Genomic DNA, 27,336 nt, shown 5'->3' with positions numbered 1-27,336 from the left:
TCACCCTAGATGAGGTATTTTTGGCTGGAAAATATCCACTCATGAAATGTGACCATGGTATTTTTTCCTCATCAGATGTGTAGGTAAATTGAAATGCCTCCTCAGAGGAGACTTGATCATCTGCAGAGAAAAGAGGAAAAATGGTATGGCACTCAGGAATGTGTGTGGGTGCTACAGTGTTGATGTTTGACTGGGACCTGTCAGACACAGACACATTCAGTCAGAGTAGGATGGAGAATCTTCTGCTCTCATGGGGTGATACGTATGAAGAGGAGTTGGTAGTGTTACCTGGTAATGTGATTTTATAGACCTGCATTCTCCTGATGAAATGCCCAGGCCCTAGAATAAAGCAGTATTGTTTGGGAGATTGAAAAATTGTGCATGTTTAGGTATTCAAGATTTCACTTGTGTGTCTCCAGCCAAGTCTTAAAGACAAAAAGTGCAGCCCCACTGCACCCTTGTCCATGATCCCCCACTCAACCACCATATCAAGAATTCTCACCCCTTATGACCAAATGGTGAAATTCCATAGCAAGGGACTCTTCATTCTTAACAGACTCACCAAGTTCTAAGAAAAGAATCCAGTGGTATAATAGTGCATAAGCGCAGACTTGCCAGCATGGCCAAGATAGCCAGAAGGATACAGAAACCACCAGGAAGGTGGGAGCCAGGTGGGAGCCTGAAGGATTTAGGACAAGACTTTCATACAGTTCTTCTGTCTTTACTGAGGTAGCATTATAATATTACAGAATGTGGATAAATAATATTAGAGCCTTGTAATAGGTATTCCTTTAATCATCATGAGAAACATAAAGGTTAACTTAATGGTACCTAGACTCAAGGTACTTGGGTTAAAATCCAAATTGCATTAATTTCTGGCTGTAGGACTTCAGAGCAGCTCATCTCCTCAGACTCCTCAACTGTGAAATGTGATAATTACAGAACTTCTCTTATAGGACCACTGCCAAGATTAAATATTTAAGACATGGAATATGCTTGAAGTATTACCTGATACCAAGTAAGCACTCAATAAATTTCAACTTGTATACTCTATGGTTAGTAGTTATTATTACTAACATTAGCAATAATGACCACTACTTTAATAAATAAGGATCTACCTCTTTTAAACCTCACCATACTCATAAAAATATAGATTTATTCCCTGAGTTTTGAGCTATTTCCTCATTCCCAATTGTAGTAGTAAATTCAATTCTACTATAAAGGCAAAAAGTAATGATGTATCACAGCTGTCCCAGTTTCATATAGATTAAAAAGGAACAACAAAAGATTCACCAGGCTAGTATTAATCATGGTTATAGTATTATGTTAATTCAGATTAACAACGTACTGAAATCATCCACACTTCCTAAAGGGAAACTAGTATTTTCAAGGAGAAAGCCAACATACTTACCATTACTTCTTTGACCCTGGAAAGGTCCTGAGATATGAAAGAATTCTATAGGATGTCACAAAATTTCTCAGAGATTAGTTCCTATAATCATTTCCCCCATTATCCTTCAAAGTTGGCCATAAATTTTCTTGTACATAGCCATGCCCCTGCATCCTCATCCACACTGACCACTCAACAGGGAGGCCATGACCATTAGGCCATGACCTAATCTCTTCCTCTCCTCTGCAAATTCCCAAGTCCAGGAAGATATGTAACTAGATCTTACTTGTACATCGGAGGCCTACAGCCATGCCTCTGATCTACAACATGCAGTCTTTTTCAGGCTATGATTTTAACCAATACCTAGGCTTTTGCTTCAGGAGAAAGTCACAAATAGGTCAAGGATCGGTTGCTTTTCTCCATGCCCTATTAGGGCCTCTTAAGTGTCATCCATGAATTCATCCAAAACCTTGCATAAGCAAGGGGGGGAAAGGCTACATTGTATCCTGTGATGAGGCTTAGTCAGAGATATGAATACAGTATGAATTCACATCTATTTTAATATATATTCAGATACACAGATGCATAAATTATTATAGATACGGTTATATACAAAGATTAGCATATATAGTATATATATACATATATAGATACATATTTGTATTATTTATAAAATTTGTTTGTTTCCTGACTGTCTCCTGAGCAGACCTAGAAGCGCTGACATCCTGATAGCAATGAGAACACCTAATGCCCAGATCTTGGTTTCTAAACACCATTATCCAATACAAGAACTCAGGGCCCTTTGGAAAAGGGGTGAATACAGGGCTGGGGCAGTTAAAACACAAGATGATCCCATGTGTGTTAAAAGGACACATGGATCAATATGAAAGAACTCTCAATGGCCATGGCCGAAACAATTTTCCAAGCAAAATATACAATTTCTAGGAAATTTTTCCTAGAAAAATAAATATATAGAATTAAATTATAGCTCAAAAAATAAAATTAATATCCATAATTCTATACCAATATTAATAAAATATTTAATAAATAAATAGGGAGTAGGAGCAAATCTTCCTTATAGAAGAATTCCAAATAGCATTGTAGATTTCTGCCTTCTAGGAGGTGGGAAATTAATTTCCTTTCTCTTAAGTATGAGAAGGACTTACCATATCCCAGATAATAGAATATGGAAAAGAGAAACTAGTGATTTTATAATAGAGAAACACTGAAGAATTCATCTTAACCAAGTGATCAAGGCTAATATCAGCACAGATCATTTAGAGTAGCATCATATACCCCCTGATATGATGCAATAAAAAACATACTCCACCCCTGAGTATATTTAAAAATATTATTCCCTTTTAAAAGTGAAATTTACTTAAATATGTAACATACTGCATTGTATTTAAGTCATAATTCCTTTCTAAACATCTGTTATACTAAATTTGTATCAAGGAACCTATAACCACTAACTTTAAAATAATGCAACAAAATTAAATACTGACCATACAGTATTGTCCTCATTTTTTTTTTGTTGGATTTTGTCACCTAGGACCCACTAATACAATGCAAACAATCTCAAAATGGGACTACTGGCATATAGGGCTCTTGCTTTCTGGTCTTCCAGGATATTTGCTGAGAATGTGACTCAGATTGGCTACTTCCCTACGCGATAATGAATTCATGTTGCTGATGATGGAAGATGGAGATATTCTAGCCTTTAAGATGTTTAGCACATATATGTTGAAAAATAGTATACTTGATGATCTCCAGATCTTGTTTGTTTCAAACTTCTCTCTTTCACATATACTGAGTTCAGTTTTTGGTTTTGCAAGCTGAGCAGAATTTGGGAGTCTCTGCAACATTTGGTGGATACCACCATAGCTTATCAGGGAAGTGAGTTGGCAAACAAATGATTGGGATCAGACAGTTTGCACTAATTTAAGTAAGTGATCTGTGTGTTACTTAACTCATGCTCTTGACACCAAATTTTTGTGCAGACATAACTATCCCTTGTTTCCACGTGCGGTTCTGTATTTAGGTTTTAGAATGCCTAATATTAAAGTTGAAATTTTTTAGTGAATTTTCTCAAGTTCAGCAGTTTGTTTTTTAAGAATTACTTCATGATCTTGACCCTAAATATTTCATCTAAGGGAAAACAGAAAATAACAAGATAACATCCCTAAGCCTATGAATGTGTTTATGTTGCAACACCGAATAATACCAATCCCAGCACCAGATATGGAGGCTACTTTGAAGGGTTATGAAGGGTGACCTTCTAGGGCTCTGGTGATTAGTTAGATGCTCTCCTTTAAAGATCTTTACAAATAAAATAATCATCCATTAAGGAAATGATTAAATCAGGACTGAGGGACCTTCAGAGCCTGTTGTAGGTTGAGACGTAACAAGCCAGTACATTAGATTATAAGTGATAGAAAACTAGCTCAAAGTCACTTACACATAAGAGGTGGGATTTATGAGCTCTCATAATTGGGAAATACAGAACTGCCTCCCCTGGCTTCAGGTCTGGCTTGATGCAAAGACTCAGAACCTTTATGACTCTTGGTCTATCTCTCTACCTCACAGCTCTGCTTGTCTCTTCTGGCATCCTTCCTCAGACAGGCTCCCATCTGCCAGCTCAGCAACCTCACCAAAAATAACCAGCTTTTTAATCTTCTCCGGCATCAAAATTTCCAAGAATTCTCACTGAGTCATGTGCCCTTCACTGACCAATCTGTATGGCCTGGGCTGGTGTACTCTGACTGGACTGGCTTGGCTCAAGCTTTCCACTCTTGTGACCAGGGAAGGATGGTGATGACTAAAAGAGCCATGTGGGTGAGGGAGAAGTTCCTGAGAGAGAAAGAGGAGCAACACTTCCTTAACTCCCTTTTAAATGAGCGCCTTAGCATTGGTTTCTCTTACATTCAACCCAGAATCCTAACTACCAAAGCGAGTTGTAGGAAATGGGATGATGAGTAGGGAGACTGTTTTCTAGGCACAGGACTATGACACTGTACACCATGTCTCTGACAACAGCCCCAGGGGTGCTGGTACAGAGCTGTTGCTCACCATCCTGAGTGTCCAGCTATACTGCCAGAGAAACACAATCACATTGAAAAATTGAGTGATGTTTTGCCTGCAGGGGGCGAAGAAGATGGTCTTGAACTGGTCCCTGGCAGCAGCTGGGATGTGTAATCTAAACACTCCACTCCCCTAAAGAGAGTCATGCAACCAGGAGCCAGTGGGACAGTCCTAGCTGAAAATATTCTGCTAGCATCAGCCTAGGTATTGTCACAATGCCACCCTCCTGAAGAATTGATTAATGGTCATACTTACCCAAGGTAGAACAGCTAAAACTGTTTGCCAGATCCAATAATGAGAAGATTCCAACACATGTTGCAGCAAGAGAACAGTAACTTCATTTGATTTCACAAAGCTCCAACAATGCTAACGCCATATTGTTCACTACATGCAGTATGAATATATGGAAAGATATAATCCTGAGCATTTTTCTGGTTGTAGGAACCTGAACACATTACTTGAATTTTCTGGGCATCAGTGTACTTCTTAGTAACAAAATGTTTCATATCCATCACTTAGTAGAGTTAATATGAAGACTCTCATTTGCCCATGAAAAGTGGTTAGTACAGTGCCTAGCACATAGTATATTCTAACAAATATCAGCTCTTATTATTACTTCCAAAACTATAAGGCTGCCTCCACCAACCTAATTTAAGAGGCAGATGGACTCTTTCCTTATCCAAAAATGTTATATACACCACTCTGGCTATTACAGATTAATCACTTTGGATTAACAAATAATCTCTATGGTAATGCAGAAAATTCTAGTAGGAAACATAAAATATCACATGCAAGACTTTCATAAATAGTTTTCAATGTATTTATTTCCTCCCAATGGGTTTTAGTGAAGAAAAGGGTGAGAGGAAGCACAAGACCCTTAAGATAGGTACAGATTTGGATTAGTGACATAGAAGTGGGACGGGCTATTAGAGGTGGCCTGAAGTGGGCTGAGAAGAAAAGGTTTTGATGGGGAATTTTCTGATATCACAATGATCACAGATGAGCTGGTCTCAAAAACTCTCTTCAAGTTCCATGATCTTTGGAGCAGATATCAAAAACATGGATTTTTCTGCCATCTACTGGTCATTTTTGAGAAGGACAACAATCTTTATGTGAACAAAGATGGGGTCTTTGAGGGCCTCTCTTCTTTCTTGATCTACCTGAGGACTTACCCATAAATCTCCCTGGAATTGTGGGTTGTGGAACTGGGTTTGTGAAATAGGTGATGAGGCTTTTGAGATTAATGGTGGTGTATGGAGACATTGATAGGCATGCGTGGGGTCAGTGATTAGTGTCTGTGGGCTCAGTAGCAAATTTCTCTAGGTCTGTGAGTGGGACTGAGGGCTGAATCATTAAAAGGTTTTGGAATCAGAAATGGATTTTTTCTGGAGTTAGCCATGGGGTCTCTAGAAATAATGTCTAGAATTGGAGATTGAAATATCTGAGATGTGGAATCTATTTTGTCTACGGTAGAGTCTGCAGGATAAATGAAGTTTAGACAGAGCGGTCTATGATGTAGAATCTGGAGGCCCAAGAATGTGGAACCTTGTTAGTTGAATGATAAAAAAAAAAATGTCTGAAAGTTGAGTATATATTAGGTAAGCTTGATGAATTGATGTAAATTTCTTGGCTATGTATAAAAATATCCTAGTTCTTAGGAGATGCAGGTATTCAGAGGTGAAATATCTTGATGTCTGCAATTTACCTTCAAAGTGGTTTAGCAATAAAATGTGCATGTAATTTTCAAAAATATTAAAAACCATCAATAAATAAGTCCCAAAGTATATACGAAATATAAACATTCTCAAAAGACATAAAATTAACTCGAATGAATGGAAAGACACATTGTGTCTAAGGTTCTCTAAAATCAGATGCCTCACTCCATCCAAAGCAAAACAAAGCCTACAGAATGGAATAGACCCAGAGAAGCCTAGGGTCACACTCCAGCCAACACACCTTGAAACTTCCCTACATGATTTGCTGAACCAAGAAATCATTAGATGAGAAAAGAGAGAAGAATCTCATTCCCCTAGCACAACACCTTTAACTTTTAAAACTAACACAAAAAAAGACTATCTTTTAGGACTGCAAGATACAAAAGCACAAAATGTGAAGGCTATTATTAATCAATCTTACTACTTTAAAATAAAACATGTTTTCCAAAATAAAATCAAATACCATAAACTCTGTAAAATGAAAACACTGCAAGATGCAGACCCAGGTTGAAATTGTAGAGAATTTACAGAATAAATGAGGTCTGAACAATGAATGTTTTTGGTGATTGAATTTCTCCCCTTAACATAATTCATCAACTTCAAACTTGTCCAGATTCCTTCCACAACAGTGTCTTCCCTATTTTTTATCCTACTCCATTTTTAAAGTTTAGAATAAATTTAGATCTGCAGAAAAGTTTCAAAGACGGTACCTAGAATTTTTTCCATACTCCTCACCTAACTCTTGCCCTTATGAGAACACCTTACATCACCAGGGGACATTGGTCAGAACTAAAAAGTCAACATGGGCACAATACTATTAACTCAGTGACAGTCTCTATACCCAGATTTCATTAATTTCTCCACTAAATCAAATGTTTTTCTGTGCCAGAATCTAATCTAGATCACCACAGCCCTCAATCACCACATCTTCAATCTCTGATCTATTTCTCAGTCCTTGGTTTTCCATTAACTTAGAAAACATGATGGAGTCCTCATCACCTATCTTATGCAATGTCTCTCGATTTTTGTTAGTCTCCTATATTCTCATTATTAAATTGAGATTATGGTTTTTATGGAGAAAGCTACCACAAAGAAGTGCCCTTCTCATCGAGTCATATCAGGGGTGCACTATATGTACATATCATCTCCAGTGATGTTACCCTTGATCACTTGGTTAAAGTGGCTACTACTAGGTCTCACCACTGTAAACCCACTTTTCATGTTCCACATCCATATCCTTTCATTGGGAAGTGAGTCACTAAATCCAGCCCACATTCCTGGGAGGGAAAGTAATTGGAATTAATTCAAATTGCTCTGTGAGGAGATTTATCCCTTTGCCCCATCTATTTATTGATTCAATTATTCACTGATATTATTATGGGCTCCTAGATATTTATTTTGTTTGGGGGGTTATAATCCAGTCCTAATATTATTTATGTATTTGCTCAAATTGTTCCAGCTTTGCCTATTGGGAGCAATTTCAGGTTGGCTTCTATACCCATTTACAAAGCCCATATTTTCTAAATCAGAGAATGGTCTTTAAAAACCAATAACTAGAGGAGTAATGTCATCAGAATGGCAGAGTAGGCAGCTCCAAGCTCTCATCCCCTCAGAGACACATCAAAAAAAACAAGCAGAAAATGTCAGAACCAATTTTATCAGAACACCACAAAACAATCAACCGCTGACAGCAACCAAGCTAATGCTGAATCAAGAAAAAAAACATGACTTCAAAACAGTAGAAGAGTTCCATGGTGATCTTGTTTGCCTTTATTTCACTCAACCCCAGCTATGCAGCGGCTTTAAAGCAATAGCAGCCCACATTCCCAGAGAGGTACCCTCCTCTTCCCTGAACCAAGAAGGATCAGAGTAGACCTTAATGGCAAATTAGTGTGCGTGTGTGTGTGTGTGTGTGTGTGTGTGTGTGTGTTCAGACCTGTCTTGGGATTTTCCTGAAGGACTGGCAGAGGTGGTTCATCTCTGTTTCATCTAACTTGGAAGTCAACACAAGACAGTAGGTCAGAAAAGGAATAGGCATGGCTCAAAACACTACCAGGTGCTAGAAAACTACTTGGTCTTCCACAATTTATCCACTCGAATGTGCCTACTCCTGCTGTCTGCCATAGCAATTCTGGTGCTTCTCCATCTAGCGCTTTCATGATTCCACATGAATCATGAAATCATCCCTAGGAGCCATCTTAGAAATGTGTTCACCCCACCTACTGCAATTCCTGCTGTAGTGTGAAGTCCTGTATCCAATTTTAATCTTCCATACTGTTTGGTCACCAATCACAGATTCTGGTCCCATGGCTACCCCCTGGCTCTTGTCAGTACATGACAGCTAGATACCACTATTCTATTAAGATATTGCCCCTGTTTTACTAGCAGGCTCATCACGTCCTTGGCTAGGATATAGTATGACTTTCTCCTAGTTATTGACTTCATGGAAACCCCTTGGGAGGCTTTCAGTTAGGAATATGGTAGGATATGATAAGAATGCACGACCCTGGAGAAACAGCTGATTCCAGAGCCGAGGAATGGAAAATACACAGAAACCCTGGAGCTCCATAAATCAAAGACCTATCTTTTCCAGTTCCATTAAGATACAACTGATAAAAATTATATACATTTAAGGTATATAATGTAACAATTTGACATATGTATACATTATGAAATGATTAGCAGAGTCAAGCTCAATTAACACATCTATCGCCTCACATAATGACTGTGTGTGTGGTAAGAACACCTAATATCTACTCTCTTAGCATAGTTTAAGTATACAATACAGTATTATTAACCACAGTCACCATGTTGTACATTTGATCCCTGGAATTTGTCCATCTTATTGAAAGTTTGTGCCTTTTTAAAAAAATTTTTTTAAAGATTTTATTTATTTATTCATGAGGCACACACACACAGAGAGGCAAAAACACAGGCAGAGGGAGAAGCAGGCTCCATGCAGGGAGCCCCACATGGGACTCGATCCCAGGTCTCCAGGATCACACCCTGGGCTGAAGGCAGCGCTAAACCGCTGAGCCACTGGGGCTGCCTGAAAGTTTATACCTTTTGACCAATCTTTCCCATTTTCTCCAGCCCTGGTAACCATGGCCTAGAAGGTTGTACAGTTTTTAAATAAGTAAATAAAAGTTACAGTTATACCAAAAGGACACAAGAGTCCATCTAAAGGAGCTCACAATGGCTGAAACTAGAGCAATTTGCCCAAAATATATGTTGGTAGTATAGTCTCATACCCCCAAAAGAATAAAGTGAATATCTATGACCACATGGTTATAAGTGTAAGGTTGAATAAAGAAATAAATGAAAAGGCAAGTCTTTCTTACAAAATAATCCCGAATAAGATAAGCAGATAATTCTGCGAACTTCACATCCCTCTTCTTTGAGTGCAGGCTACATTTAGTGACTCAATCACTTCCAAATAAAGTATTAAAAGGTAAAAATAGTGACTTTATAGTGGAAATCTGGCAGACACCTTCTTAATCAGGGGAATATAAACAGGGATAATTCATATTGATATCATGTATCACCTGATGTGATGGAGTGAGAAGGGTAATCCATTTCTGTGGTATATTCTGCTCAAAAATCTGTAATCCAAACCTAACCAAGAGAAAACATACAAACCAACGATGAGAGACATTTTACAAAATACCTGACTGGTCCTCTTCAAAATTATCCAAATCATGAAAAACTAGGAGAGATTGAAAGTTATCACATATTGTAGAAGGCTAAAGGCACAAGAAGACTCCTGGATCTGATCAGAGAAGTGAAAAGGAATATGGGTTGGGTATCAGGATTACTTAAACAAGAATAAAGTTTATAGTTTAGCTCATAGTATTGCACCAGTGTTAATTTCATTGCTTTGACAAATGCACTGTGCTTATGTAAGATATTACCCCTGAAGAAACTGGATGAAAGCCATATAGGAAATATCCATACTGAATTTCCAGCTTTTCCATAAGTTTAAAATTATTCCAAACTAAAAGTTCATTTATTTTATTAAAAGATTTTATTATTAAGTAATCTCTACACCCAGCAGGGAGCTCAAACTTACAACCCCAAGATAAAGAGTAGCATGCTCTACCAACAAGCCAGCTAGGTGCCCCTAAAAGTCCATTTTAAAAAAGCCAGGCTTTAAAAACAACATTGTAAAAAAGAATAATAAAAAATAAAAATAAATAAAAACAACATTGTCAAAGTGCCTAAAAAGAATAAGCAAAATAAAATAAAGGAGTCCAAGGGCAGGTGGATGGAGTTGGTGACAAATACAGAGAAACCTTAGAAGAATTATTCCAGTTGACTTGTGAACCCATCATTAGCCTCTATTTCCCTCATGGTTATGCCACAAAAGATGAAAATGAAGTGCAGTTAACTGTACATCCTCCAAGAAGCTTGAGGGCCTTGCAGAAACTTGATGGAATGTCTCAGCCAAGACGGTCAAAGGGGAAATTCTTTATGAGTGACCTAGACCAGGTGCATCCAGTCTACAGATTCCAGGGGCAGATACCTTTGTGCTTAAGCCATTATGAATCTGTTGATCTTTTTAAATGTACACATTAATAATTTCCCTTAAATTTGAGGAACTTTCAGCCATTATATTTTTATGACTCTTCTCATTCTGGAATGAGCATTACATATTTAATGCAGTATGTTTAATGGTTTCCCAAGGGTATCTTAAGATTTGTTCATTTTTCTTCATTCTTTTATCTTTCTGTCCATCAACTGGACAGTATCTATTGCAACTCTTTGTTCTGCAGACTCTTCCTTCTGTTAGCTGAAATCTGCTGTGGAATCTCTCCAGTGAATTACCCATATCCTGATAATCTTATTGGTTCATATGTATAATCTCAACTTTTTTATTCATATTATCTATTTTATGAGCCATATAATTGTGTTTGCTTTAATTCTTCATATATACTTTCTTTTCATTTTAAATACATATTTATGATACCTGTTTTGAAGTCCTTTATTGCTAAGTCCAACATCTCAGCCCCCTCGGAGTATGTCTACTGACAAATTTTTTTTTTCCTGTGAAGAAGATTTCCTATTTCTTTACATGCATTATTGAAAAATCAGCAATTTAGATAGTGCATTGTATCAACTTTGGATTCTGTTCTTGCCTTGTGAGTGGTGGTGGTTGCTAGATTTTTGTTTGTTTGTTTAGTGACTTGCCTAGACTAATTCTATAAAGTCTGTTTCCTCCACAGTGTACTCGTGACTGTTGTCATCTTGTTTCCTACAGCTTGGAATTCCATCCCTACATCCTTGTTACTTCCCCTCAATAATAAAATGGCACATATCCCAGCTAGAGAATATAGACATTGTTTATGGAAATGATGTAGCCAGAGAAGGGGATTCACTAAATTTGTATACAATATCCTGGCAAACTCCTAAGAGATGCATGTATGAAAATGACCAGACTGACAGCAAAATATCTGAGACATGAACTGTGGGATAGAATACTGAGCATGTTTCACAATTGGCCTCTGAGTAGCACATAAGTAAGAGAAACCAAATCTTACTGTAAAGACTTGGTAAGCTAAATTCATAGCTGAGCTACAGCCCATAGCAGTAGGCCAGAGTGGCATATTCCAAAACCAGACAGGGGAGCACTTACTAAAATGGAAGATTTCAAAAAGAACCATGTCAAATAATACTCAAAGTGTTCAAGATACAGTCTAAAATAGCATAGTTGCATTCTCTCTTGTAGATCTATGGTTTGCCTTGTTACTTCTCCCAACTAGAAATCTGAGTAATTCCTGCTGCTTGTCTTCTAATTTCTTATGATTTGGAAGGACTCGTGGGAACAGAAGTCATTGCCTGGAGGTGACCTCAGTGCATGCAGATATCCACAGAAAAGAACACACTGTGGTCCACAAATAGTCTATTCCAGAGGCTCAGGGGCCTGGGGCAGATGGAGAATGGGGCATGGTTCACCAGCCGCAGGAGTGCAGTGTCCTGGCTGCCTCATGAAGAATGATGTGACCTTTTGTCCTGGGAAGATGGGGGTCTCCACTTTTGAGGAACACATGCCAAGGGTTAGGGGTAAGAGTCTGGAGGCTAATCAATTAACCCTAGATGAGGAATTTCTCCCAAGGTGCCCACTTTTAAATGTAAACACTGTTATCCTTAGAAGTCATATAAATGAACTCAGCTACCTCTTCAGTTGCCTTGATCACTTGTAACAAAGGGTAGGAGTGTGGCATGGGTTTGAGGAGTATAGGAGTGTTTTGGTCAACTCAGACTTCTATGATAAAATAGCATAGACAAGGACACTTAAACAGCAGAAATTTTTTTCTCACGGTTCTGCAGGATGGGAAGTTCAAAATCAAGGTGGCAACAGACTTGGTATCTGGTGAGAACCCACTTCCTGGTTTGCAGACCACTACCTTCTTGCTTATCCTCACATGGTGGAGAGAGAAAGCAAGCTCTCTGGTCTCTTCTCAACAGGCCATTAATCCCATCATGAGAACCCTTTCTCATGACCCTCTAAACCTACTTACTTCCCAATAGCCCTGTATCCAAATAGCATCACACTGGGGGTTAGGGCTTCACCATATGAATTGTGGGGGCATAATTCAATGCATAGAAGGTAGGCAGAATAATGGCCCTCCCAAAAACATGCATGTCCTAGTCCTGAGAATTTGTGAATATGTTACCTTACATAGTAAAGGGGATTTTGCTGGTGTGGTTAAATTTAAGGACACTGAGATGGGGAAATTATTTTGGATTATCTGGTGTGCTCAATTTAGTTGCCTGAATCTTAAAAAGTAAAGAGCCTTTCCTGATTCTCAGAAAAGTAAACATGACCACAACAGAACAGTTAGAGACGCAGCATAGTTCCCGGGTCCTAGACCGGGCCAATCATATGCAACATTAATGGCCTCACTCCCATCCTAAGAATGTCCAATACCTGTCAGGCCTTCACTGGAAGGTCACACACAGGTCAGTGATCAATGATTATGGCTCTTATTCCAAACTACAGGATTGGCCATGCCCAAGTCATTAGCAAGGCCAGTCCATGCCTCTTCATGGGATGGACAGAGAAGCAGGCTTCCTTTTATCCAAGTCTTCAAGGCCTTAATCAGTTTAGCTGGCCTGCACTATAGCTTGTTGGTTTCCTAAAAATCTTATGTCCCCTTGACCACTGAAAACCCTTTGTGAGGAGGTCATAGGAGAGCACAAGTCAAGCAAGGAACTGTCCTTTGGAGTACTTAATGAGTGGGCAATTACAGGTCAGAAAGCAGTCACAATGCCTTCATAAATGCTAGATCCATATCAATCTGTAGCCAGATCTTCAGCTTTTTCCCTGTTCTAGGAAGTCCCAAAGATAAGCAGGTATGTGGCTCAAGGACATAGGCAGGTCAGACACCAATGGCCCTATTGCCCTCCAGGAACCTACACTTGGATTGTGACCCCAGCCCATAACCATTCCCCAAGGTCATAGGGAATGGTCCTTCTCTGCACACAGCAGGAGATCAAGCATATCAGAAATAAATCCATTTGATTAGGTGTACCGTTGGGCCTCTTAAAGTCCCCAGAGTATTTTGGAGGAGGTAGGTTTGGTTGTCTGGGCCTTGACTAGTTCACCTAGTCTGCCATGGTAACTCCTGAGCACCCAAGATATGTGCTTCCTGCCTCAAGCAGTATACTTCCTCCAAAGGCTCCCTGAGATCAGAAGACCAGGAAGAAGGATATTGGGCCTTTGAGATTCAGGGGAAAATCAAAACTAGACAAGAGGAAGTCACAAGCAACAAAGGCAGCTTTCTCTGTGCATCATGCCCCTTCCACAGGCCTGTCTACTACCTCATGAACCATAGCCCTGTTCCTGCCTTAGACTGGGAGGTAGGCTTAGGCTTATCAGAGTAAAAGGGTCAAGCTGTCAATGGCATCCATGAAGCATGGCTCTACTCCTTAAACTAAACTCACATCTAAAGCCTATCTCCTGTGTTTAACCAAGATCTTATAGGGATCAGGGATCAGACTTAGCACTCAACCCTCCAAATAGGCTAAGTGTCTTCCCTGACTCCCTACCCGAGATGATTCATGGCTTCCAGTATTTGAGGGAGCTTCACAAGAAGTTTCATAAGTTTTCTTACCCTAGAGCACTCTGGATCTGGCACCTTCTCTATCTCCAGGTTTATCCTTTCAATAGGACAAGGACACAAACTGTACCTGAGCTTGAAAAAAATGGAGTCAAGGGTGTGACTTGGGGAGGAAGGAGGACACAAAGTGCTAAGATGAAATGGAATGAAGAAGCAGAGAGGAAATTTGTCAATTTTTTTATTTATTACATTATATTATGCATAAACTGAATGACAAAATGTGTGAACATGGTGTGTGTACAGCTTTGTGAGTTGTAACAAAGTCTACACATCCGTCTCACTAGGATGCAGATCAAGAAGCAGAACAGAATAAGTGCCCAAGCACAGATCTGAAATCATGTACTTGGTGAGTATTAGGGTTTGGAGGGGGTTGAGGGAAAAAGAGAATAGAGTGTTTTGGATGACTGGGGCACCTGGTAGCCTTATGGTGTTTGGGAGCATAGATGGTCCTGGGGGGATGTTGAGCATAGGGATTAAGACAGCTCATAAGTTGGGTGGGATGAGTGAATTGCAAGAAGCTCTTGTTTATATAGATCTAGTCACAGTGACAGGGTGGCAGGGGGAGCAGGAGCTGGTCAAGGAAAAGAAAATGAACTCAGTATTTTCAGGCCGCTGTGCCCATGGACAGGACAGGACTCAGGAAAGCAGCCACTCCCATTAGTTTTGCAGTGGGTCTCCAGGGATCAGTGTCCAGCAGCATCAGTTCCCCTCTGCTCCGTTACCGTAGGCTACCCCAGTTAGAGAGAAGTGAATGGGGGCTTGTGAGAGAAAGAAATGGGCTATGGTGAAGCCACAGAGCAGAGATGGGGACAGGCTGAGGGAGGCAGAAAGCAAGCAGAGAAGGAGCAGAGGATGGAGGTGCCCAGCAGAGGGGTAATGGAATAGCAGAGTAAGAGGCCAGGGAACAAGGTGAAGGAGCTCACAACAGTAGGGGATTCTGGGAAGAGGAGAGAGTGCAGGGCCCAGGAGGGGATGCAGGGACCAAGGAGCGCAGGGAAGCAACAGGGGACAGGGAGAGAAGTCAGCCATAGTCCCCAGAGCTGCAGGCGCAGTTTAAGAAACTGCTCATGGTAAAGTTTAATCCTATCTCTAGGAAGCTTTGGTTTTGCCCAGAAAGGAGCACCTTCCAGGAACCCATGTGGCAAATATTAAAGTTCTCTGTTATTCAGATAACTTTGAGGGACTGCATGGAACATTAGAGCCTAAATAGTGCGTCTAGGTAGCCCCATGGAAGAGCACATCATGGTTCACAGGAGTCTGTCCCAGAGGCAGGTACAGGACCCACAAGGACTTCCTGTTCTTCTCCAGTGTTCTGGGAACAGCTCAGAGGCCAGAATGCCTGACATGAGGTATTCTGTGTTACCTGATATATGAATGAGCACTAACCCATGGAATTCGTTCAGGACAACATGATTGGCATGAGTTGATGATTCCACATGAGGAAACCTTTGAGGGGGATCCTAGCTTCATTGGTGGCCCCCACGCACAATCACTGACCTGTGTGTATCCATGAAAGTGTGTCATCAGCTGACCTTGCTGACATCACCATCACCACCGGCATGACATCAGTATGGATGAAACACAGATACTGGAGACTTGCTTCTTCTAGGGCAGAAACTACATAACAAAATATGTGCACATCATAAATGTTCGTGTCTACACATCTTGACAGAGGTTTCACAGCCCTCACTGAAGTACTTAGATTGAAAAACAATCCTTGACAAACATCCTGAAGAGGCAATAATTAAAACACTTGGAGTGGTTCATTGACTTAATGAGAGTCATGTTCTTCATGAGTCTCATGGTCTTCGGGTAGATATTTGGAAATGCAAGAGATGGCATGCCATGGGAGAGATAGAGGCATAGGTTAGATGGCCTCACTTATACATTTCCGTCTGCAGGCAAGAGGAGATACAGGGTGTAGGCACTGGTGCTGCAGACGTGTGACAGCTCCACGGAGCTGAGGCAAGATTGGTACCATCAGCACATGTGGAGTAAACATTGACAGATCTTTCATTCTCAGACTGTATCTGGAGAGAGGTCACAGCAACACTCATCACTTTCCCTCCCAGGACTCAGCTCCATCTCATTACCACAAGTGTGGCAGGGGCCGGAGAGCAGAAAGTAGACCAAAAGGCACAGAGACGGGGAAGTTTCAAGTTGTGGGAGCAAGTAGCAAAGACAAGAAGCAGATGATAACAAGAAATAATCAACAATTCCTGGGCTGCAGGAAGGGCTGAGAGGATTACTCACAGTGCAGTTACATCTGCCTCTTAGTATCCATGAAGGCATTGTTTCTGGTATTTGCTGACATTCTCCCAGGACATCATATCACCCTTTCTCACATTTAGTTGATTTTTTTTTTATTAATCAGAGGATCTGGGCAGCCCAGGTGGCTCAGCGGTTTAGCGCTGCCTTTGGCCCAGGGCATGATCCTGGAGACCTGGGATTGAGTCCCACATCAGGCTCCTTGCATGGAGCCTGCTTCTCTTTCTGCCTGTGTCTGTGTTTCTGTCTCTGTCTCTGCCTCTCTCTCTCTCTCTCTCTCTCTCTCTCAAATAAATAAATAAATAAATAAATAAATAAATAAAACCTTTTTAAAAATCAGAGGATCTGAAAGGAGCAGATCCTGTAACAAAAGGATCAGCACAGTATGTCCAGATGTCCATAGACAAGAATACATACATTTTGACCCATAGATTTCAGATTTAGAATTTCATGACACCCAAAGGAAGGTATAAACAGGACAGCCAGGTCAGAGGACAGAGTATCTTTTGGAACACTCTGTGAGGAGAGAGTCAGGAGTGGAAGTGACCATGTTGCCATCCTCACAAATGTGGCTCATGTCAAAGAGTCCATGCAGGGGAGGGAGATAAGTGGACATGGGTCTTGGGTTAGGTCACCTATATGAGAAACTCTTCATTGGGAAATATATTCATAGACATGTTATCACATGATGGCTTAGTCTATATTCAAAAATTTCAAAGGGCACAGTACCTTTGACCATCTGTAAGAAGAAAGTGGAAGAGTGTTAAAGGATAGAGAAGCTCTTATGAGACAGTGGGCCATGGTCTTGCTGCATCACCAGGACCTACTCACCTTCCTCACCTCCTCGCTGCAGTAAGGTCTAGGGGGTGGTGTGTCTGTGGGGAGATGAGTTTGGGGAGGAGCTGAATGATTCACCTAGGTGATGATGAAATCATGAAACAGCTGGCTTGTGAGTAATGTGGATGACTCTCCAGTCTTTACCAACAAAGAAGAAAATATTCAATAAAAACTCTACCCCTCCTCATGTTTAGAGATTCAAGTTTCTCTTCATTCACCTATATTCAAGCCTCCAAATGATAGAATTTATGGAAATCAGTGAGTTTCCCTGGCCAGCAACCTTTTGGAGGAGGAGATTTTTTTCAACCTTCAGTAACCTCTGGTGAGAATCCCCATGAGACTCATGGTGGTGGCCCTTCTTATGTTCACCAAGCACACCAATGTTTAAGTTGAAATAAATAGTTCGGGGTTTATGCTGGAAGCAATTATAATCAGATACAGCAAAGATGACAAACAGGGACAACACCACAGTAGAGGGAAGCAGGAGGGTATGTTTCATGGTGAGGGCCTAACAAAGCACAAGGGAGAGGTAAATTGCAACTGTCTCACAGCAAAACTTAATCTACCCACTCAAATCTGAAATAGGATGGATTCTGTAAAATATCTACCATCTTTGATCTCTGCGGCCCTGGGGGAAACAGAATGTCTCCCCAGGGACTAATGGCAGAGAACGCATGGAGTTCCTACCTGATTTTGCCAGTTTGGAAGGTTCTGCAGGAAGCCAGAGTTTAAGAGTAGATTGTCAATCTCAGGATAGCCTGTGAGTCACACCCCCTACCTTTTAATCTGGAGATCAAGCCTCTGGCCATCTACCAAAGTAGGAAATAGGAAATGGGTGAAAGTAGCTGGGACTCATCAGACTGAAATCATCTTATTTTATTAGCTACCTCCAAAAGGATCACCTGGATCACTATTCATGTTTCCTATGGGCACCATTATCGGCATGGGCTCCCACACCATGCCTTGGGAAGTCTGGTTAGAAATAGGAAAATATCAAATCCCATGTCAGCCACTTGCAAAGCAAAGGAAAGGAAATTTGACGGGTTTAGTGATGACAGTAAACCCTAGCCATATCATGGATTAATATACAGCAAACACAGATATTCTGTGTCTTCCTTCAGGCAAAAAACTTGAGGCAGGTCGGGCAGGTAGGGAGCTGGAATCAAGCCTGAGGACAGAGGCAACCATCATTCATTTACTCAGGACCAGGGATTATGTTTCTTTCTAAACTTTTTCCTGTTTAATTTTACTTAAATTCTTAGCCTGTTTTATAGGAAAACCAGATGCAAATTGAAGATAACTGAATCTTCTATGAGCATTTGGTGTGCATGCCAGTCATCTTCAGCTTCTGCGTCCGGATCTACTTTGTGTGACCCTGCTGACATCAGCACCACCAGAGCATCAGTATAATATTGATAGAACATGGAAACACATAGTTGAGATTCCTCAAAAGTTTTCCTTTAATCATCCTGTGAAAAACAATGTTTAAATGAATCAAGCCAGCCTCAAACTATCCTAGGATCAAATCCAAGATGTATTTCATTTAGGTATGACATCTCAGAGCAGGATATTTTTCTGCTCCTCAAAATACAGTGTCAAAATCAACAGTAAAGCACATAGAGAAGTACGTGGCACACATTAACAACTCAATATTTATTGCTGGTTTTTTTTTTTAGAAATCTTCAAAATGATTATGTATTAGCTCCTCTTACTGCTGTTAGATGGCACCACAACCTTTGCAGTTTAAAACAACATAAATATATTATCTTACAGTTCTGTAAGTCAGAAGTCCAAAACAGGTCTTACCAAGCTAAAACCAATGTGTCAACAGGGTTGCTTTCCCTCTGGAGATCCCGGGGAAGAATCTGTTTCCTTGTTTGGGGGGATTCTATAGGACACTGTCATTTCTTGGCTTTTGGACCACTTCATCTTCGAAGCAAGCAACAGTGCATCTCTCTCATGTCCTTCTTCCATTGATTCTTTTAGGAGTTATTTATTTATTTTAGAGAGAGAGAAAGAGATAACAAGCAGGAGGGGCAGAGAGAATCTCAAACAGACTCTGAGCTGAGCACAGAGCCCAACGTGGGGCCTGACCTCACTACCCTGAAATCAGGCCCTGAGCCAAAACCAAGAGTCAGAGGCCGAACTGACCGTGCCACCTAGGCACCCCTCCTTTTTCCATTAAACCTCCTTCTTCCATTAAACCTAATTTTGAGCACAGCCATGAAAGATTTTTTTTTTTTTTTTAAATTTTTTTTTTAATTTTTATTTATTTATGATAGTCACAGAGAGAGAGAGAGGCAGAGACACAGGCAGAGGGAGAAGCAGGCTCCATGCACCGGGAGCCCGACGTGGGATTCGATCCCGGGTCTCCAGGATCGCGCCCTGGGCCAAAGGCAGGCGCCAAACCGCTGCGCCACCCAGGGATCCCGAAAGATTATTTTTTTAAAAAAACTCATATTTTATTTAGGATTGGATCAACCTGTATAGTCCAGAAAAATTCCGTCTTCTAAAGATCCCCAAACTTAATCACATTGCAGAGTCCCTTCTGCCATGTAAGATAACACTGACAGGTTTCAGAAGTAAGAAGTAGGGATTATTGTTCTTCTTATTTCTACATATTTCTTTCATTATGATTTATTAGGAATAAAATTGCAACAGTAATGAACACTGCCTTCCAAATGAAATTCTTACTCATTTCTATTTATTTATTTTTTGTTTTTTTTTTAAATTTCAACTTAGCTAGCATATAGTATATTATTACTTTTAGAGGTAGAGTTCAGTGATTCATCAGTTGCATATAACACCTAGTGCTCGCTACATCACATGCCCTCCTTAGTGCCCATCACCAAGTTACCCCATCTCCCAGCCCCTCCCCTCCAGCAATCCTCAGTTTCTTCCCTAGAGTTAAGAGTTTCTTATGGTTTGCCTCTCTCTCTCTCTCTGTTTTTATCTTATTTTATTTTTCCTTCCCTTCTCCTGAGTTCATCTGTTTTGCTTCTTAAATTCCATACATGAGTGAAATCATATAGTATTTTTCTTTTTTGACTGACCCATTTTGCTTAGCATAATACACTCTAGTTCTATCCACATCATTGCAAATGGCAAGATATCATTCTTTTTGATGGCCAAGTAATATTCCATTGTGTGTGTGTATACACTATGTATTGTCTAATCCTAGTTTACAAGAACATCTATATTTTTAAAGCACATCTATATTTTTAATTGCAATTATATAAATAAAAAGAATGAGGTGGGAAGAGGAATTGAATGAAGGTATAGATACTATCTGTCAAAATGATGAGATTTTTACATTCTTTGTAGCTTATTAATATTTGAACTTCCTTGAGTTTGTTGATGCATAATCCAGATAAAGAGTTGTGTACGCATTTACACATTTCAACAAACCACCTCTCGTTTATTGCAGCACTCAGACCAAGAGAAAGTCATGAAGAACACCCATACAGATAATATTTGAAATGCTTCAGGTGGCTCATGGACTATGTGATTAAGTGCTCTCTGGGAGTGTCATAGTCTTAGACCATGCCATGAGATGGCATGACATGAAGGAACTGGAAGATACATTCAGGCCTGATACCAGAAGATGCAAGTGCTGCTCTCTTCCACGTGTGGGGAGGGGTACAGCAAACCATCAGAGAGGACAAAGGTGCCCAGCACCATTACAGTATGATGCTGACCGAAGTCATGTAAGTGCCATAATAATCTGGGGAGGGGGGAAACCTCAGCAAACCTAACCCCCAACCCTCCTTCCCTGAGTCCTACTCCATTCAAAATAGAGAGATGGGATGAGTGCAAGAGCACAGAGCCAGGCAAGAGCAGAAAGAAGGAGCATTGTTCCAGGTAAGGGAGCAAAAAATAGAGGAAAGAAACAGAAGATAGGAAGTAAAACTAGCACCAGGACCTGGCTGCAGAAACTGGAGAGCCTACTCAACCTAGAGCTACTCAAACTAGAAGATGTAACTCTCTCTCTTCTCTCACAATCTTCTTTCTCATCTTTGTTGACCTCTCTGCAAGAAATCATATTATACTTGGTCAAAAATAATTTATTACTATCCAAATCGCCACACAGGAACAGATGCTATAGCAAAAGGGTCAGCACAGTGTGTACAGATGTCCACTGACAGGCACACACTGCTTGGAGGTCATAGGTGGTCAGTCCTGGAGGCTCAGAAGCCCTGAAGCAGGTGCAGAAATAGCCAAGAGCTGCCAGATCTGTGAATACAGCTATCAGGGGGTGACTCAGTGGGCGGGATGCCTGGAGTGAGGAGCATTCTGGGTGACCTGGTGCATGCATGGGGTCCAAGATTCAGGAGTCCATTTTGTGAGATAATAAGACAAAGAAACCTGGCAGAGGTCAACATACCCCATGTGAGGAAATCTCTGTTGGAAAGGCAACCTCACTGGTCTTATAATACGGAATCACTGACCTAGCTAATTTGAAGATATCATTTGTCCCTCAGGCCTTTTGATCATCTGTAAGGAGAACGTGTGTGGAAAAGAAAGAAAGGAAAATCTTTGGTGAAGGAGGGAAAAAGAACCCTGCTGTTTCACTAGGACCTTCTGGGTGCCTGGAACACCCCGCCCCCCGCAGCACAGCTGCCACAGCAGCTGAAGAGCGGGGTTGTGCAGGGAATGAGGATGGAAAAGTGTCGATAGCATTATCTTCCTGTTGTTAAACTCCTGAAGCTGCATTTTTTCACCCATTTTCTGACATCAGTATTTATTGATCTATTGACACCAGCAGTGTATCAATATAATATGGACAAAATATAGATACTAGATACTTGTAGCAAGTTTCTGTTTAATCACCCTGGGAGAAACAGTGGAGACAAGAATGGAACCAGGCTTCAAACGACCCCAGGACTAAAATTAGGCTATGTTCTTCCTGGCTCTCTTTCCTCAGGACAGGACATTCATCCCCTCTGTCCCTCTTTAATGTGATATGAGAATAATTTTTCTTCCATGATCATTGTATTCTCAATGTATTCTCAAATAACTTGAAAAGCACATGGAACACAGAGAGCTGTGTCTGGTACATGTTAATCCCTCAGTGTATGTTGCTGTTATGACTGTTTTGTGCATTTCTTAATATTATTACGTATTAGCTCACTTATGTATATAACATAACACCACAGGCTTAGCCACGTATTTAATATCTTAATTCAGATTTGATCTCTTGCATTTCTGTATGTCAGAACTTCAACCAGACTATAATCAACATATTAGCAATACTATTTTCCCTTCTGGAGGGTCTACGGGAGTATCTGTGCCTTGCTTTGTGAAATTTCAGAAGCTGACAGCATTGGCCTCCTGTGTTCATATTCAAACCAACCATGTAGAATCTCTCTGACGCATTCCATTTTCATAACTATTTATGATTCAATTTGGGAAATGTTCTCTGTTTTTAAGGACTCATATCATAACACTGAGCCACTGGATAAGCCAGGATAAATCTCCTCAACTCAAGTACCTTAATCTAAGCACATCTGCAAAGCTCCATTTACCATATAGGCCATAGATTCACAGGTTAAGGGGTTTGAGATTGAGATGTAGGTATTTTTAGTGAGCCATTATTCTGAATACTAAACATTAGTATCAATTTTACCATATTTATTAGGAATAAAATTACAGTGATGGGGCACCTAGGTGGCTCAGTTGGTTAAGCATCCGACTCTTGATTTTGGCTCAGGTCATGATCTCAGGGTCCTGAGATTGATCCTGCGTCACACCGGTGGTAGAGTCTGCTTGAGATTCTCCCTCTCCCTCTCCCCTGTTCCCTACCCCCCTCTCTAAAATAAATACATCTTTTTTAGAAAGGAATAAAATTGCAGTGACAAATAACAAGGCTTTACAAATGAGGTTCTACCCCCATTTAAGCCAAAAGAAAGAAAGAAGAAGAGAAAGGGGGAAAAAAGAGAAGAGAAGAGATGGAGAAAGAACGAATGAACAAACTCTCCTCCAGAGTAGGAGAACAATCTCTGGAGAACAGTCTATGGACCCAAGCAGGCCCTCCTCTCAGGGCTGGGCAGACACTCAGTAGATGGTCTGCCCCAGGTTCTTCCCACACAGTACACATCCAGGACTAGTCATGAGACTGCAACAGATCAGTGATTGTGTCTATTCACCCCACCCAACCCCAGGATGGCCACACAGTGGCCTTACCCTGGGTTGAGCCATGACCTTTTATGGGAAAGGACTCTGAGTTTTGAAATTGTCTATGCAAGGGGGTTTGCTTTCTTCTGAGCTGTGTGCCCTGCACTATCAGTCTCTGCATTCTTTATCACAGATCAACCTCTTCACCCTACAACCAGGGTCAAACAGATTGAGGAATGTCACAGGCATGTTGGGGAAAAATATCACCACAGTTCTGATAGCGACACTTGGCCTGACCCTGGCCCTCAGGCTCCAGTCACTTGTCAGATCCAATTCTCCAGGCCTGTGTATCCTCTGTGGAGACAGAGCACTCAACCTAGGACCAGGCCCACCACAAATCCAGAGTCTTCTCCCTGGACCCACAGAGGTTTTGGCATTTGAAACCAAAATTACTGTAACACTGTATGCCAACCATACTTCATTCAAAAAAGAAAGAAAGAATGCCAAGCAATGTTCATGCCATGCCTGTTGTGGTCTTAGACTGTCTGTATCTTGTACTCTCTTTACTCCCAGTGTCTGGTTGCTCCCAGTGGGAAGAGATGGCGTGCCTCCAAGCAAGAAGGAACGGACACAGGGATGTGGTTCTTAGATAAAAGAGAAACCAAAGATATCAACAAGGAATTGAGTGAATTGAGGAATTTTATTAAGTTTACACTCCCTCCCACCAGCACCCAGAGCAAGAGATAGTCCAAATAGAGCACCTCAAAACTGACAGCACCTAATGGTGTTGGGAAGATGGCATGGTTTAGAAAGGCTGCTGACATCCATAATCTGGCAGGATTGTGGGGGCTGCTATACGGGCAGTTTTCTGTGCTGGGGAGAGTTGCTTGTTTGGAGAAATCAGTGGCTTTGAGAAATTGGACAGTTCATATTTTAGGGAAGTTTGGATGTGCTGATCTGAGGAAGAGAGAAGATTGAAAGTGATGGTGGGATTTCAATGGGCTTAGAGATTTGGGCTTTATGGAGGATACGGGATTAGGGAAACAAGGATGGGTATTTGGAGACTTAAAGAAATTAGCCATTTGAGGTTTGAGAAATTCAGTGGATTGGTTTAGGGCTTGATACACTTGGAAGTTATGTGACTGGTGGCTTGGGGGAGCTGAGAAAGGGATTTGAACCTCATGGAAAAGGCAGGACTTGAAGAGCTTGGAAGGTTTGGAGATATTGATGCCTTGTGAGAGGATAGAGGTTTGAAGGGTTTGATGTGTTTGAATAAATGGGTATATTCAGGCAGTATGGTGTGTTTAGGAAGTTTGCAGGTTTGGAGAGGCTGAATAGCATAAGGATATGGTGGGTTTGATGGGCATGGGACATTGTTGGGGCAATTGATGGGCATGGACATCGGACATTGTTGGGCTTGAGGAGGTTGATGGGCATGAAATGTTGTTGACCTTGGGGAAGTTGAGGTTTTAGTGTATTTGGTATTGAAGACTAGCGTTTTCGGAAGGTTGCTGATTTGTGGAAATTGGCAGCTTTAGGGATGTGGGTAGATTAATGGATCATGGGGTGTGTGGAATGATTAGGTGCTTTGGACATTTTCCAAACTCTTCCATTTGAAGAGTGAGAGTTTTAGGAACACTGGTGAGTGTGGTAAAGATGGGGCTTGGGGTGAAGACAGCATTTGGGGATGTTTTGGGATTGGAGACATTGGATGTTTTATGGAGGTCGATGACTTAAGGAGTGTTTAAGGGCTTGGTTAAATTAGTAGGTTTGGGTATTTAGAAATTTGAAGAAATTGGTTGGCTTATGGAGGATAGTAAACTTGGAAATGGGGCTAGACGTCTGTCAGGTGAAATAGAGAAGGCTATGAATTTTTTTGTTCCATTTACATTGGTTAGTTACATAGGGTAGGCTAAACTTGTTCAATCTTCGCACTTGATGGATGCAGGGTAGGGGTGTTCCATTCAAAACTGTGTATTTAGGAAAGCACCCAACCCTTTCCTCATGGAAGAATGTGGTACATGTAGCTAAGATCATCATTCCTCTTCTCCCTAGTCCTGTTCCCAACCCAGTTTGGGGGCGATAATAAGATCAAGGGATCCAAAGCAAGGAGAGTGACAAGGTAGAGAAAGAAGAGGCAAAGAACTAGGGGAGGGAGCGAGGACCAAGGAAACACAGCAGGGAACAGTGAGTAGGAGCGGGGAGCAGTGATACCAATCGGAGAAGAGAGCTTGGAACAAAGTGAGAGGGGCAGAGAAAAGAGAGAATTAGCAAGGAACAGAAGAGGGACAGGTAGTAGTGAAATCGAGGTCACAGATGTTCCTGCACAGTGCATACAAGTGACAGCACAAGTACACGACAAGTTGCCTTGTTTCTTCTCACAGCTGTGTTCCTCCCACTCCAATGTCCACCCATATATTCAAGTTCAATTTCCTAGCTTTCAGGAAGTCTAGAGAGACAAGAACCCGTGGGCAGGAGGCGCATCACAACGTGTCCAGATGGGCACAGGCAGGTTCCTCGTGTGCTTTACGCATTGTCAGTTTCAGAGGCGCTGTGCATCCTGGGGGCAAGGAGAGAAGCAGGCACGGTTGTGCACACCTGGGGACAATGTTCTAGTGACCTCATGAAAAAAAAAAAAGAAAGTCCTTAGAAAGGACAGGCCTTCCTGGGCTTGTGGGTGGAGCCCAGTACGGAAGTGTTTGTGCGAAGAATGAGATGGCAAAGGGCATGAGATTGATCAACTCGACCCAAATGCAGAAGTTCCCACTGGAGACGCCCACTCTGGGATGTGAGCACACTTAGTCTCCTTAGCAGCCCTATAAACAAACCCAAATACCCTTCAGTTCCTTCGGGCCTCTGTAATGAGGATGGAAAAGTATTTGCGTGAGTCCAGGGTCTGGCTTCGTCCCGGGATTCACTGGACTCCAGAAGCTTAGTCCCGTGGGCAGAGCTGTGTTTTCGCGCCTCGCATCTCGCCGGGCACACGATGTGGGCGGAGTCGGTTCGTTCACCCGGTGACGTCGCCTCGGGCGCTTTCTGGGCTGGCGCGGGCCCTCCGTGGGCGCGGGGGCGGCGGCGGCGGCGGGGGCGGCGGGGGGGGCGTCGCGCTGCCCCTCGCCCGCCCAGGGTGCACGCCGAGGCTGGGGCGCATTTCCCCCGACACCAGGGCTCCTGGGCTTTTCGGAGCCCGCACCCCGGAACCGCATAGCTCCGCCCACAGAGCTGTTTCCTAAGTGAGGTCCGCGGGCCTTTGGCAGATCTGGGCAACCCGCGAGCAGCCCGCACGCTGCCTCGTGAGCCCGCCCCGCCCTCTCCACGAGCACGTCCACGGCCCGCGCTACCTTTTCCAGAGGCCGTCGAGCCCTTTGCCCGGACGACCCCAGAGAGACACAGGAGCACTTCCTACTTCTGAGAAGCCCGCCTCTCGCTTCTGAGCAGCCGGGCCCCATAGGCTGGCCAGTCTGCGCACAGCCCTCCTATTGGAAGCGGCGGCTGTCCGTCAAGCACTTCCTCTCTGCACCGCCCACTCCACCTCGCCCGCTCGCCTTCTCCGCCTCAGTTCCGGGGGAGCACGCCTATTGGCCGCGCCCCGGAGTCCACCCCGACCGCGGCTGCGGAAGTCCCCGCGTGAGGAGAGAAATCGGCCCGAGCCTCCGATTGGGCGCGGGGGTTTGTCAGTCAAGATTGGGCGGGGGCAATCGCAGCGCAGCGCGCTGTATTGGTGGAGATCCGGCGCGGCCGGAGAGGGGGCGGAACCGGTGGGGCAGAGCAGGCTTCTTCTGATTGGGCCACAAAGGGAGGCGGTGCCGCC

General features: G+C 42.1%; 1 protein-coding gene and 1 long non-coding RNA gene across 4 annotated transcripts; one reads left to right on the top strand and one right to left on the bottom strand.

Annotated features, from left to right (window-relative positions):
- Positions 1 to 447: 447 nt before the first annotated feature.
- Positions 448 to 23,126, top strand: LOC111096029. 3 transcript variants are annotated; one of them, XR_005360080.1, is made up of 5 exons: positions 448 to 671; positions 886 to 1,018; positions 14,591 to 14,652; positions 20,839 to 21,118; positions 21,893 to 23,126. It is a non-coding gene; the product is annotated as an uncharacterized LOC111096029 (long non-coding RNA). The 3 variants fall into 3 exon arrangements; XR_005360079.1 differs by having other exon boundaries at positions 448 to 729; XR_005360078.1 differs by having other exon boundaries at positions 474 to 1,018; positions 21,893 to 23,124.
- Positions 23,127 to 24,211: 1,085 nt separating this feature from the next.
- Positions 24,212 to 27,262, bottom strand: LOC111096028 (swi5-dependent recombination DNA repair protein 1 homolog). The gene is made up of 2 exons (XM_038535552.1): positions 26,362 to 27,262; positions 24,212 to 26,085 (listed from the first exon to the last, which is right to left on the bottom strand). The coding sequence occupies exons 1-2, from the start codon at positions 26,972 to 26,974 to the stop codon at positions 26,009 to 26,011; spliced, it is 690 nt and encodes a 229-aa protein (XP_038391480.1). The 5' UTR covers positions 26,975 to 27,262; the 3' UTR covers positions 24,212 to 26,008.
- Positions 27,263 to 27,336: the final 74 nt, after the last annotated feature.

The sequence above is a fragment of the Canis lupus genome, chromosome 5, assembly GCF_011100685.1.
Source record: "Canis lupus familiaris isolate Mischka breed German Shepherd chromosome 5, alternate assembly UU_Cfam_GSD_1.0, whole genome shotgun sequence".
Lineage (NCBI taxonomy): Eukaryota > Metazoa > Chordata > Mammalia > Carnivora > Canidae > Canis > Canis lupus.
Note: the sequence above shows the minus strand (reverse complement) of the source record. Positions and strands in the feature narration are given on the sequence as shown.